The sequence below is a fragment of the Tamandua tetradactyla genome, chromosome 3 (assembly GCF_023851605.1).
Source record: "Tamandua tetradactyla isolate mTamTet1 chromosome 3, mTamTet1.pri, whole genome shotgun sequence".
Taxonomy (NCBI): Eukaryota; Metazoa; Chordata; class Mammalia; order Pilosa; family Myrmecophagidae; genus Tamandua; species Tamandua tetradactyla.
In genome coordinates this window covers 85,999,523-86,013,447 of record NC_135329.1, presented here as the reverse complement: position 1 = coordinate 86,013,447, position 13,925 = coordinate 85,999,523, and the positions used below count along the sequence as shown (strand labels likewise).

Genomic DNA, 13,925 nt, shown 5'->3' with positions numbered 1-13,925 from the left:
AAGAATGAAAGACAATCCATATCTCACACCCTATATAAAAATTAACTCAAATGGATCAAAAACCTAAACATTAGATTTAAGACCATAAAACTGTTAGAAGAAAATGTAGAGAAATATCTTATAAATCTTATGAGAGGAGGCAGTTTCCTAGACCTTACACCCAAAGCACAAGCATTGAAGAAATAAATAAATGGGGACTCCTCAAAATTAAACATTTTTGTGCATCAAAGAACTTCATCAAGAAAGTAAAAAGACAACCTACACAATAGGAGATAATATTTGAAAATGATATATCAGGTAAAGTTCTAGTATCCAGAATATATAAAGAAATTGTTCAACTCAACAACAAAAAGACAGACAACCCAATTACAAAATGGGCAAAAGACTTGAACAGACACTTCTCAGAAGAGGAAATACAAATGGCCAAAAGGCACATGAAAAGATGCTCAACTTCCCTGGCTATTAGGGAAATGTAAATCCAAACCACAATGAGATATCATCTCACACCCACCAGAATGGCCATTATCAATAAAATAGAAAACAACAAGTACTGGAGAGGATGTGAAGAAAGAGGCACACTTATCCACTATTGGTGGGAATGTCAAATAGTACAACTGCTGTTGAAGGCAGTTTGGCAGTTCCTCAGGAAGCTAAGTATAAAATTGCCATATGATCAAGCAATATCCCTGCTAGGTATCTATTCCGAGGACATGAAGGTAAAGACACAAACGGACATTTGCACACCAAGGTTTATAGCAGCATTATTTACAATTGCCAAGAGATGGAAACAGCCCAAATGTCCAGCAACAGACGAGTGGCTAAACAAGCTGTGGTATATACATATGATGGAATATTATGTAGCTGTAAGACAGAATAAAGTTATGAAGTATGTAACAACATAGATGGACCTTAAGGACATTATGCTGAGTGAGATTAGCCAGAAACAAACAGACAAATACCGTAAGGTCTCACTAATATGAACTAACATTAATGAATGAACTTGGATAATTTCAGTTAAGAACAGAGGTAAACAGGAGATAGAAAAAGGGTAGATATTGGGTAATTGGAACTAAAGGGATACAGATTGTACAATAGGACTGATTGTAAAAATTCAGAAATGGATAGCACAATACTACCTAACTGTAATACAATTATGTTAGAACACTGAATGAAACTAAATGTGAGAGATAGAGGGAGAAGTCCTGGGGGCACAAATGAAATCAGAAGGAAAGATAGACAATAAAGACTGAGATGGTATAATCTAGGAATGCTGAGAGTGCATAATGATAGTGACTAAATGTACAAATTAAAAAATGTTTTGCATGAGGAAGAATAAAGGAATGTCAATATGCAGGGTGTTGAAGGTAGATGGTAATTAATATTTTAAAACTTTAACTTATGTATGAAACTAAAGCAAAAAAATGTTTATTTGGTACAAAATTTATATTTTGACTAGTGCATTTCCTAATATAATTTACATGGACAGCTTAATTGAACATCATAAGTACATGGAACCTTGCATAGGGCATGAGATTTTGTAGGTTTGTCCAGACTGATGCCTTGATAAATCCCAGGATTTGAGCAGTGAATAAAAAAGTATTTGCAAAGTCCCCTTGGAGGAATGGTGAGAAAGGGGGAAAATTCGACTTCCCCAAGTGGAGAATTCTTGATATTCTCACAAGCAGTAGGGACAACCAAAGCAATAGGTTGAGCCCCAATCTTGGGCCTTGTTCATATGAAACTTAACCCCACAAAGGATAGGTCAAGCCTACTTAAAATAGGCCTAAAAGTCACCCCCAGATAACCTCTTTCATTGCTCAGATGTGGCCTCTCTCTCTCAGCCAACAAAACAAGCAAACTCACTGCCCTCCCTGTTTCTATGTGGGACATTACTCCCAGGGGTGTGGACCTTCCTGGCAACGTGTGACAAAAATCCTAGAATGAGTTGGGACTCAGCATCAAGGGATTGAGAAAACCTTCTCGACCGAAAGGGGGAAGAGCGAAATGAGACAAAATAAAGTGTCAAAGCCTGAGAGATTCCAAACAGTAGAGAGGTTATCCTGGAGGTTATTCTTACACATAATATAGATATCACCTTTTTAGTTAAGGTGTAACAGAGAGGCTGGAGGGAAGAGCCTGAAAATGTAGAGCTGTGTTCCAGTAGCCATGTTTCTTGAAGATGATTGTATAATGATAGAGCTTTTGCAATGTGACTGTGTGATTGTGAAAACCCTGTGTCTGATGCTTCTTTTATCTACCTTATGGACAGATGTGTAAAACATATGGATTAAAAATAAATAAATAATGGGGGGAAAATGTTAAAATAAGTTTAGTAGATTGACATGCTAGTGATAATGAAAGGGAGGGTTAAGGGGTATGGAATGTATGAATTTTTTCCAGTTTTCTTTTTATTTCTTTTTCTGAATTGATGCAAATGTTCTAAGAAATGATGATGATTATGAATATACAACTATGTGATAAAAAAAGAATGTTCATATTGTATGTTGATTGATTTTATTTAAAAAAAATTTTTTTAATGACTCAAAATGGATCAAAGACCTAAATATAAGAGACAGGACCACAAAACTCCTACAAGAAAATGTAAGGAAGCATCTTCAATACCTTTTCGTAGGTAATGGTTTCTTAGACCTTACACCCAAAGCACAAGCAATGAAAGAAAAAATAAATGGGATCTCTGTAAAGTGAAAATTTTTGTGCTTCAAAGGATTTTGTTTAAAAAGTGAAAGGCAACCAACTCAATGGGAGAAAATATTTGAAACCATATTTCTGATAAACATTTAATATTCAGAATATATAAAGAAATCCTACAACTTGACAATAAAAAACACACAACCCAATTTTAAAAAGTGCAAAACGGTTCGTTTCCCAGTGCCTGCCCATGCAAAAAAAAAAAAAGCACAAAAGACTTCTAGACATTTTTCCGAAGAGTAAATACAAATGGCCAAAAACCACATGAAAAGATGCTCAGCATCACTAGCTATTAGGGGAATGCAAATCAAAACCATGAGATTATCATTTCACATCCACTAGAATGACTGCTATTAACAAAAACAGAATGGCCACTACAAGTGTTGGAGAGGACATGGAGAAATAGGAACACTCATTCATTGCTGGTGGGAATGTAAAATGGTGCAGCCACTGTGGAAGACAGTTTGGCAGTTCCTCAGGAAGCTAAGTATAGAGCTACCGTATGGCCCGGTGATCCCACTAATTAACAGCACTGAAATATCTAGCTGAATGTGCTTAAAAGGGGAACGATTAGATTGTTTACATGGTAGCATAATAATTGTTTCTTAAAAAGTACTTGAAACTACACTACAGAAACAGAGAGTCCTAAGTTAAAGCATGTAGTATAGTTAATTGTAAAATTATAAAAACGTGCTTTCATAAATTATAACAAATGCTCCACACCAATGCTAGGTATTAATAAGGGTGGTAGATGGGGATCCTGCATTTCAGGTATGATTGTTCTGTAAACTTCCACAACTTCTCTAATGAGGAAGAAAAAAATGATCACCAGGCTATTCTCGACATTTTAACGTAACTTCAAAGATTTCCATAACGAGAAATGAAAAGTCAGGAATGATTTTTAAACTTTTAAAATTATTGTCACGAGGTGTGCGTGTGCCTGTGTGTATGTGTGATAATTATAGTTATGTTTTTTACAGAATGCATTGCACACCTTAGTTTTACATTACGTATATTTTTAAGAAAGCAAAGTTTCTCCTGGAGACCTCATCAGTGAAGCCAACATTCAGTCATGCAAACACTGAGAGCTCTTTCAGTCCATTAATTGTGGGATCTGCCTTAGAAGTAGACAACTCCCATCTGATTACCAGGCAAGGCCCTGGGAATTTAACCGTGCTTTGGATTACGGAGGAAACGAGAGACCCCACAAACTCACGGTGTCCACTCCGGCTAGCAGCATCTCAGTCATGTTGGCGTAGATCTCCTCCAGGGTCAGCTCCCGGCCAAGGAAGAGGCGAGTGAGAAGACCCCCTGCCACCCTCTCACCTCGCTCCAGTTGGGACTGGATGGCCCTTAACTTGCTGTCAACATGAATCTGGCCTGTTTGGAAACAGCATTTCTTTTGAAAGAAGTCTTGGTCGAGAATAATCTTTCTTTTAGTCTCAAGCCCCCTCATCGTCCTCCCAATAACTTAACTAAGTCAACAATAGATGGCAGAGGTTCACTGAAAGCCAGATTTATATTTTATCATCTTTGGGACTTCAAGGAGTACTAGGTTGTATAAATGAATGGACAGGTTTTGAAAATAATCTATTTATGAATCAAACTAAAAAATAGCAGTAGAAACGATTTATATAATAAGGAGAACAAGAAACCAGCTTCATTTTTTTTTCATGATATTTCCAGAAAGGAGAATGAACTGAGTAGTGGGAAAAGGCCATGCATTAAGAGCTATATTTTATACATCAGAGCTTGTATATCCAAACGAATGCTGACCTTCAAAAGAGACCGTGAGAAACTTCTTTCAATGTTATCATTGGTATAAACATTTTGGAAATATGATCTTTTTTTCCTGGAAATGCTTTAATGGTAAAAAATTTTAGCCACTTAAGAAAACCAATCTCCTTACTTTGTAGTCTCAAACTGAACGTAAACAAGAAGGGTTTCTCCTGGCTGGTTCTCACCAGGAAGGAAACAATGAATCTGTCTTTCCCCAGAAAACTGCAATTGAGAATTATAGTTATGTTTCAAAGGATTGTAGCCGGAGCCAGAAACTTACTGCATTTTAAACAATGATGGGATTATCAGACTGAAGCTCTCATCTCCCAAAGGCAATGCCTAACTCGAATGTGTCACTGCTCACGTGCTCATTAAAATTAGCAATCATTTTAAAATTAAAACTCCCTCCTGTGACTTTCTAGTGGCAACCCAACTGCCTTCTGCTTATTTGACAAACCAGTCTGAGAGTTCGTAAATCCAAGCAACAACACCTAAACCTATCTGGTCATTCCTTGCCATGTTAACTCCCTGTCAGGATGATGGTTAAGCACCCGACTGGCAGGAAAGGCAGGTCAATTCTTACTGAATTTGAAGAGTCCGTCCCAGGACCTGCAGAACTCTCGCCAGGGTTTCGGGACAAAGGCGCGGAGCCACCTGGGGATGGCACCTGCATACATGGAGGTCTTGAACATGCTAAACATGAGCTCCAGGGCCCCGATGTACTCCACAGTCAGGGGCGGCACGTGGTTTCCCAGGCAGCCCAAACGACACTCATAAAGGATGGCGGCCACCCCTAGAGAGGAAACGGAGTTTTAGAACCTTCTTCTTTTAGCTTATTTACAGCAGCATCATACAATATGTGGCCAGAAAAGTAACTCTCCAAACATGTGTCTGGAGCATGGGCACAAGCAGATACGTGTTCACTGGGGTTCACTGTGGCATGGTTCGCAAATGCCAAAAGGCAGAAGCAAGCCATGCATCCGTCAGCAGATGAATGCATAAACAAAGCACAGCACATACACACAACAGTGTTACTCAGCCCCCAAAAGGAACGCAATTCTGGTTCATGTGAGAACATGGACAAACCTTGAAGACCTCATGTTGCATGAAATAAGTCAGACACAAAAGGATAAACCGTATGTTTCCACTGAAATGAAATAACTAAAATGTGCAAATTTATAGAGCCAGAAAGTACATTAAAGGTTACGATGGGTGGGGGGACGGAGAGTGAATGCTTAATGGATGCAGTTTCTGACTGGGATAATGGAAAAGTTTTGGTCACAAATGGTTGTAATGGTAGCACAATACTGTGAATGGAATTAATATCACCGACTTGTACATATGAAAGTAGTTAAAATGGGAAACTTCATGTTGTATGTTAAAAATAAAATTTTTAAAAATAACTTTTTAAAAGACAACCAACTCCTTCCCCCCAACCTCCTGCCACACACACACACACACACACACACACACACACACACACACACACACAAAGTAGTGCAGGTGCTTTTTGACTCTAGGCGGGGTGAGGCACCACTGATCTCACGGTCTGAGGCCACATCCACAGAAGGCTGAGTGCTGTATGTTTCAGGCCAGCAGATGGCAGTTACTTCCACAACCCAGGGGGACAGACAGAGAAAACTTTTCTAAACAGGAAATACTAAGGCACAGGTGGTTGAAGCAGCTTGGTTAGCTAATGTCACAAAGGAGGAGGCCAGGATGGGATTTATTCTCTGGTCTGAAGTGAAAACGCGGGAGGGCGGGTGAGAGGAGGAAGCTGACCTGGATAACCTCCAAGCCAGCCCTGCCGTCCTGTCTTGTTCCTTACAGTAGTGGGTCGGGATCTTGAGGACGGAGGAGGTAGAACCACCACCCACTGAATGACGGCGTGTCACCTGTCTGCCCACTTGCCCAACCTTTAAGGAATCCACAGCTGGCTCCTCCTGGCCTACAAGAGGGGAATCCCGAGGCCCAGGGAGCTAAAGAGGCAGCGGAAATGCTCCCCAGGACTTAGCGACAAGCAGGATTTTCCAACGTGTTCACATCACTGTTGATTTCATTACAATTTTTATAGAATATTAATATTATAACTTCAAAAACAAGTAACTTTAAAATTAAATTTGAAGTAAGGTAAATCATTTAAAAAAGAATGAAAGAGCTGACAGAAGGTTCAGGATATATTTTTAAATGAGAAAAAAAAGCAAGTGTAGCATAATGCATACAGAGTTTCTGTTTGGGGTATTGTAAAAGTTTTGAAAAGAATGGTGATGTTGTACAACATGGTGAATTCAATTAATGCCCCCAATTTGTCCATTTAAAAATGGTTAAAATGGGGCAGGCAATGGTGGCTCAGTGGCAGAGTTCTCGCCTGCCATGCCGGAGACCCAGGTTCGCGTCCCAATACCTGCCCATGTAAAAGGAAAAAAAAAACGGTTAAAATGGTGAATTTTATGGTACATATACTTACTACCATAAAACTTTTTACAATGATAAAAAAAGCACAAGATATGTTGTTATTTATTTTAAAAGGATGAAAAAGAATATTCATATAATGTTCAGGAGGGAGGGAGATTTTTCTCTGAATACATTTTTGGTATGTCTGATATGTTTTGATTTTCAAATCAGGGTGTGGTAGTTAGATTCAGGTGTCAACTTGGCCAGGTGAAGGTGCCTAGTTTTGTTGCTGTGGATATAAGCCAATGGCATGTGAACCTCATCTGTTCCTGATTACATCTACAGTCGGCTAGGAGGCGTGCCTGCTGTAGTGAATGATGTTTGATTTAATTGGCTGGTGCTTAAATGAGAGAGCTCAACGCAGCACAGCCCAAGCAGCTCAACATACCTCATCTCAGCACTCACAGCTCAGTCCAGGCCTTTGGAGATGCAGAAAGGAATCACCCTGGGGAAAGTTGTTGGAACAGAGAGGCCAGCAGAGATCACTCTGTGCCTTCCCGTGTAAGAAAGAACCTCAGTTGAAAGTTAGCTGCCTTTCCTCTGAAGAACTAACTAAATAAATCCCCTTTTATTAAAAGCCAATCCATCTCTGGTGTGTTGCATTCCCGCAGCTAGCAAACTAGAAATCAAGGGAACATATAGCTCATTCAAAATAAATTTTAAATGTCAAAATGACTTTGCAATCAATGTTCTCTACACTTAAAGCTTTTTAAAGTTGTGCTAGCACACAATGTGCTATGCACTGAGATAGCTGAGTGTAACAATTAGAAAAATGGAGGCATGAGTTAAAAAGTCCTGCATTCACTGGTGTTTAACACTGCAGAAGGAGGTGACCTAATGGTACAATGACTAAGGACTAGAAGCGGGAACTGTGGTGTTTGCATTCAAGAGACTCTTGAGTCCTGCAAGAAGGAATCAAGTTGTGAGTCTTGCAACTAGGTGAATGAACCTTAAGGACAATATGCTGAATAAAATGTCAGAAATAAAAAGACAAATATTATCATACCTCACTCATATGAATTAACTATAATATACAAACAAACTCAGAGAATTGAAGTTGGGAGCATGGGTTATCAGATTGGGGCCTATTGTAAAGGCTCCTTTATTGTAAGCTCTTAAAGCAGTCATTTATGTTTAGGAGTTGTAACTGATATTTCTAAATTCTGAGATCCTGAGCTATTCGTTTATAACCTGGTCATTCCTTGAAACTTCAGGTATTTATGTGACACCTGAGACTCAGAGTTAGAGCACTGAAGCTATGAAAGTCAGCAGAACCCCATTCAGCAACAGTTTTCAAAAGCTGAAAAGGGGATCAGTCTTCAGGCAGAGATATGAACAAAGCTGATTTGGATAGGACTAAGGTAAATCAGAATACTGGGTAAAGGATGATATGGCTTTTATTTTCAAACTTCAACCTCTGTGTGAGACCAAAGGGAAAGATGCTTATTCGGAGCAAAATTTATATTTTGGGTAGCACATTATCTAATTTAACTTGCATGGTCAGTTTATTGTGAACACCATAATCACATGGAATCTTGAAAAGAATGTGAAATCTTGTTGGTTCCTGCAGGTTAGTGCGATGCCCTGATATATTCCAGAGTAATTTGGGCAGAGAATAAAAAGGTATTTGCAAAGTCCCCTTGGGGGAGTGGGAGAAAGGAAATACTCAACTTTTCCATTTGGAGAATTCCTGATAGTCTCACAAGCAGTGGGGACAACCAATTCAATAGGCTGAGCCCTCAATTTTGGGGTTCACCCCTATGATACTTATTCCTGCAAAGGAGAAGCTAAACTTACTTATGATTATACCTAGAATCTCTTATACCAGAGAATCTCTTTTGTTGCTCAAATGTGGCCTCTCTCTCTAAGCAAATTTGGCAGGTGAACACAGTGCCCTCCCCACTACATGGGACATGACTCCCAGGGATGTAAATCTCTTTGGGGTATAAATCTTCCTGGCAACATGGTACCTGACTCCCAGGGTCAGGGATAAGCTGGGACCTGGCATCATGGGATTGAGAAAGCCTTCTTGACCAAAAGGGGGAAGACAGAAATTAGACAAAGTTTCAGTGGCTGAGAGATTTGAAACAGAGTTGAGAGGTTATCCTGGAGGTTATTTTTTTGCAATAGATAGATATTCCTTTTTAGCTTATGGTGTATTGGAATAGCTGGAAGGAAGTACCTGAAACTGCTGAACTGTGTTCCAGTAGCCTTGGTCCCTGAAGACAACTATATAACTTTTACAATGTAACTGCGTGATTGTGAAAACCTTGTGTATGATGCCCCTTTTACTTTCATCAGATGAGTAAAAATAATAATAATAATGATAAAAAATAAATAAAAGGGGGAGATAAAGGGTAAAAATTGAATAGATTTTAATACTGTGGGTCAGTGAGAGGAAGAGGTAAGGGGTAGGGGATGTATGAGTTCTTTTTTTTTCTTTTTATTTCTTTTTCTGGAGTGATACGAATGTTCTAAAAAGGATCATGGTGAAGAATACACAATTATGTGATGATATTGTGAGCTACTGATTGTATAACACGATTACACTGTATGCATGTGGATAATTCTCAAAAAGAATATGAAAAAATGTAAATGTGTGTGTGTGTGTGCATCATGATGCATTTATGGCAAAATGTTGATTATTGTATCTAAGTGGTATGCATATGGCTGTTCAGTTCCTGTATGTCTGAAAAATACATAATAAAAATGTCTATTATAATGAAAGAAAAAAAAAGTCCCACATTTGTCTCTCTCTAAGCCCAACTCTACAAGGAAAACATTCCCCTTCCCACCCACACCCAATGTAAGACATGATATCCAGGGGTGAAAGGCTCCCTGGCGACGTGGGACATGACTCCCAGGGATGAACCTGGCCCTGGTACCGTGGGATTGACAATGCCTTCCTGACCAAAACGGGGAACAGAAATGCGTCAAAATAAAGTATTAGTGGCTAAGAGAGTTCAAAGAGAGTTGAGAGGCTATTCTGGAGCTTACTTTCATCAAAGCTTCCGCTAGATATTGCTAATTGCCATGGTATCAAGCTCTAATCAACAGTATTCCTGAAAACTCTAAAGAACACCCAGGGCTCTATCCGAGGCTCTATAAAAGTTTCACTCACTAAGTTTATTCTTCAGAAAGTTAAAACTTCCGGATTGTTCTTATGCCATATAAGCCCTGAAACCCAAAAGCACCATGCTCTCTCCAAGAACATCAGCTAGTTGCATCCCCCTAGCCAGTAATATCGAGAACCCTTTTCAATATGAAGAGGTTAGAGTGGTCATTACCCAAATAACCCTGAAGATTGGGAGAGGGATCAAATGAGAGTGGGGACTTGTAACAGAGAAGATGGATTTAACAAATAATTGTGACTACTGAATCACTATTTTGATATTTCTTGTTAATCGCTAGTATATTAGAACAGTTAGAAGGAAGTATCTGAAATTGTGGAACTGTAACAGATATCATACTTTGAAATTTCCTCTGTATCTACTTGTTAAACTGTACTTTGAAATTTATCCCTTTTTGGCATATACGTTATATTTCACAATAAAAAATGTTTTTAAAAAGTCCTGCAGTGGAGACCAAGCTTCTGCTGCTAAAAAGATGGGGGACAAGGTAACCTCGAACAAGCTCATTTCTGCATCTCAGTTTCCTATCTGGAAACAGGAGTGATACAACTGGCTCATGGTAGCACTGTGAGCGGTAAATATGTACATGGCACAACATTTAATGAACGATGAATTACTATTTCCTGTCAATTGTCGATTCTTCCTCTTTTCCACCTCTCGACTCCACAACAGGGGCCTCACCTTCCATTGAATATTTGAAGAAAAGGTTATTGACGTTAGTCACAGTTTCTCCATCTTCTGCCTGGCTCTTGAGGACGTAGATCCTTTTAATTAAATCAGCAATCACCTGGTTGACTTCTCCAGAAAAAATGGCCACATCTTTTGGGTTCATAATTTTTTGTTTCAATACATTTCTCATCTTGAGCCACTGTTCACCTTCCCTAGAAGAAGAAAATACGTTTCAAAGAATCCTAAGATGATACTTTCTGGGGGTGCGAGGGTAGTTCAGTGGTAGAATTCTCACCTGTCATGCATGGAGGAGGTCGGGGTTCGATTCCCAGCCCATGTACTTCCCAAACAAACAAATAGACAAACAGAAGAAACCATCAAAAACAAACAAAAAAATTCAACAAATGGTGCTGCAATAATGGGATATTCACATGGATAAGGAATGAAATGTGACCCTGCCATACAGCATACCAAAAAAGAAAGATGATACTGACTTTCTGGGAAAGACTTTTTTTTTTAATGACTGAAAAAATTCCCAGCAATAAAGAAGCAACAGAAGTCTGCCAATTTGAAATGGAATTAAAACAGGAAGGTTGCTTTGCTGAGGAGAAAGGACTAACTTCACTTCAGGAGCCTTTTCTAGTTTCAGGTGTTGCCCTAGAAGCAGATTTTAAGAGGAAAAAAAATGACCACTGGAAATCATCTTTATTAAAAGTTATAGTTTTCTTTGAAAAACTTTGAATTATATTATAGCGAAGAGATACAAGACCATGCTGCTAAGCAAAAGAAAAAAAAGTTCTATATATAAATGAATTAAGTATTGATGTTAAAGAAAAAACAGAGCCACTACATCTCGCTACAAGAACCTTGGTGAATTGTGGCTCCTGGATGCTCGTTGAGGGTGCCCCCCCCCCACTGCCCCAGGCAGGATAGAGAAGCTGTCGCTAACTCCCTAAGCCTACCTGCAGAGAGGGCCCTGTGAACTAACAGCCTCGAAGCCAGGAAAGGCAGGAACTGGTGAGAGAACACTCTGGAAAAGCCCAAGGGCTTATCCAGGCTTCTCACAGCGTTCCGCAGGGGCTGAGCCTCTGTAAGTCCACCAACCACATTCCCTTTATTGATTTACCTGACATTCCTTCCTCACTCCCAAATAAACCACTTGTACTCAATTCCAGCCTGACAGCCTGCTTTTGGGGCAGCCAGTCTCCTCGCCTGTGCACCCCTGAACCCTTCTTTCTTTCCCTGTGCTCCATCCACCAGCACCACCCACATGGGCTCCTGACCCCACCCCTGAAGCAGACAAGTTCACCTGGCATAGAGTAAGAAGCAGAGAGCTTTGGCCTGAGCCTTCACTCACTGCTCTCTAGGGCCTGACAGGCAGGGAAGAACTGTTTTCACACCTTTAATTATCTCCCACAGGGTGGAAAGTGAGGGACCCAGGGACATCCAACCACATTTTTATTTACCTTGTTTGAGAAACTCATAGTTGTATTTCCACCCTAGATAGTGATCAAAATAGAGATGATAGATAGATAGGTAGGTAGGTAGGTAGGTAGGTAGATGGATGGATGGATGGATGGATGGATGGATGGATGGATGGATGGATGGATCGATGGATGGATGGATGGATGGATAGATGGATGAAAGAGAAAGAGAGATGGGTATATCAAAGGAACGAAAGTAGAATTTCCAAAGTGAAGAGCCTGCGCAGACATCCTGTGCTCTCCTCCCAGCCCAGAGAACGTGGGGCTCACTCTGGGAAGGTTTGTCCCTGGGGAACTTCGCCTGGGAACAACCATCCCAGTCTATCAGGACAAGGGGATGCCATCAGATGGCGATGGGTGCCAGAGGCTCTCAGCCCCTGTGTAGGGGATTATTCCCCAGGATCTCCTAAAACAGTGGACCACCCTCATGCCCGTCCAGGGATGGGGGCTCCTGATCTTCTGGTCCCTCGATCGTCAGAACGGACACCTAAAGCCACACCGTCCTGCTTGAGCAACAGCTCCTACCCATGACTCAGTCATCAAACCTCTCTGCAGAGGACCTGGGACCGGTCCCCTTCACACGATCCCATGGGTTCCCCGCGGTTTGGGGGAAGGTTGGTGCCCCGACCTCGGCGGCCACACTTACGCGGAGATGAGCCCAGCGGCTCTGCCTCGCAGGTCGCGGTACTCGCGCCAGGATCCCATGTTGGCTCTCTGGGGCGCGACCCCCTCTGCCCGCAGCACTTGAGCCACCAGATCACGGTCTGCAATAGATACTACAAACTGAGGACCAAAGTGAGACTTGAAGACTCTTCCAAATTCCCGCGTGTGCTTCTGCTGCAACACCGTGGAGAAATCAGAAAGGAAAAAATACAGACATGACACACGTTAAGCATCAACATTTCTGAGTGTTACAAAAGCAGAAAATTGGGGTGGAGGGAAGTTCTATGTTAGCCGGAGCTGAGTCAGGGGACAATCTTAAATTTTCCTACAATAAGCATGTTTGCACGCAGTTCATCACATTTCATGCAAGTTTTCTTCGTCTTTGGAACTATGGGTCTGAGGTAGCTGTATGAAGCCAGAAGGGAGAAATGCTGTTTTGGAGGCAGATGCACTGACTTAAACTTCCTGGGAGAGGCCTTTATGGCCTGTCCCTCTCCTACAGGCTCTCCATGGCTTTATGTGGGCAGAGCCCCAGCCTGCTCTGTGAAGCCAGCCCTCCGTGTCCAGCTGTATAATGAGCCTGTAAAAATGCCCCCCCCACAAGAAAATGAAATAAAAGCATTCAGATTATAAGAAGTAAAGTGATCTCTATTCACAGGGAGCATGATCTTGTCTATAGAAAACCCTAAGGAATCCACTAAACTTTTGTAATTAATAAATGAGCTCAGCAAGCTTGCAGGATACAAGAGCAAAGTACAAAAATCAATTTTATTTTCATATACAAGTGATGTGCAATCTGATAATGAAATCAAAGTAACAATTCCATTTCCAACAGCATAAAAAGAATAAAATACTTAGGAATAAATTTAGCAAAATAAGTGCAAAGCTTATACTCTGAAAACCATAAAACATTGTTGAAAGAAATAAAGATCTGAATAAACAGAAAGGCATCCCATGTTCATGGAGTGGAGGATTTAATATTAAAATGGCAATACTCCCCAAATTGATCTACAGAGTCAATGCACTGTCTATCAGA

At 40.5% G+C, this 13,925-nt stretch overlaps 1 protein-coding gene across 1 annotated transcript in view; it reads right to left on the bottom strand.

Moving 5' to 3' along the window:
• The window catches only part of CYP27C1 (cytochrome P450 family 27 subfamily C member 1), a 43,866-nt gene extending 30,765 nt beyond the window's left edge, over positions 1 to 13,101 (bottom strand). The window contains exons 1-4 of the mRNA XM_077151907.1: positions 12,873 to 13,101; positions 10,755 to 10,954; positions 5,072 to 5,281; positions 3,926 to 4,089 (exon numbers count right to left, since the gene is read on the bottom strand). Coding sequence (XP_077008022.1) covers positions 3,926 to 4,089; positions 5,072 to 5,281; positions 10,755 to 10,954; positions 12,873 to 12,931 — 633 coding nt within the window. The 5' untranslated portion in view covers positions 12,932 to 13,101. The remainder of the gene's footprint in view (positions 1 to 3,925; positions 4,090 to 5,071; positions 5,282 to 10,754; positions 10,955 to 12,872) is intronic.
• Between the last annotated feature and the right edge of the window lie 824 nt (positions 13,102 to 13,925).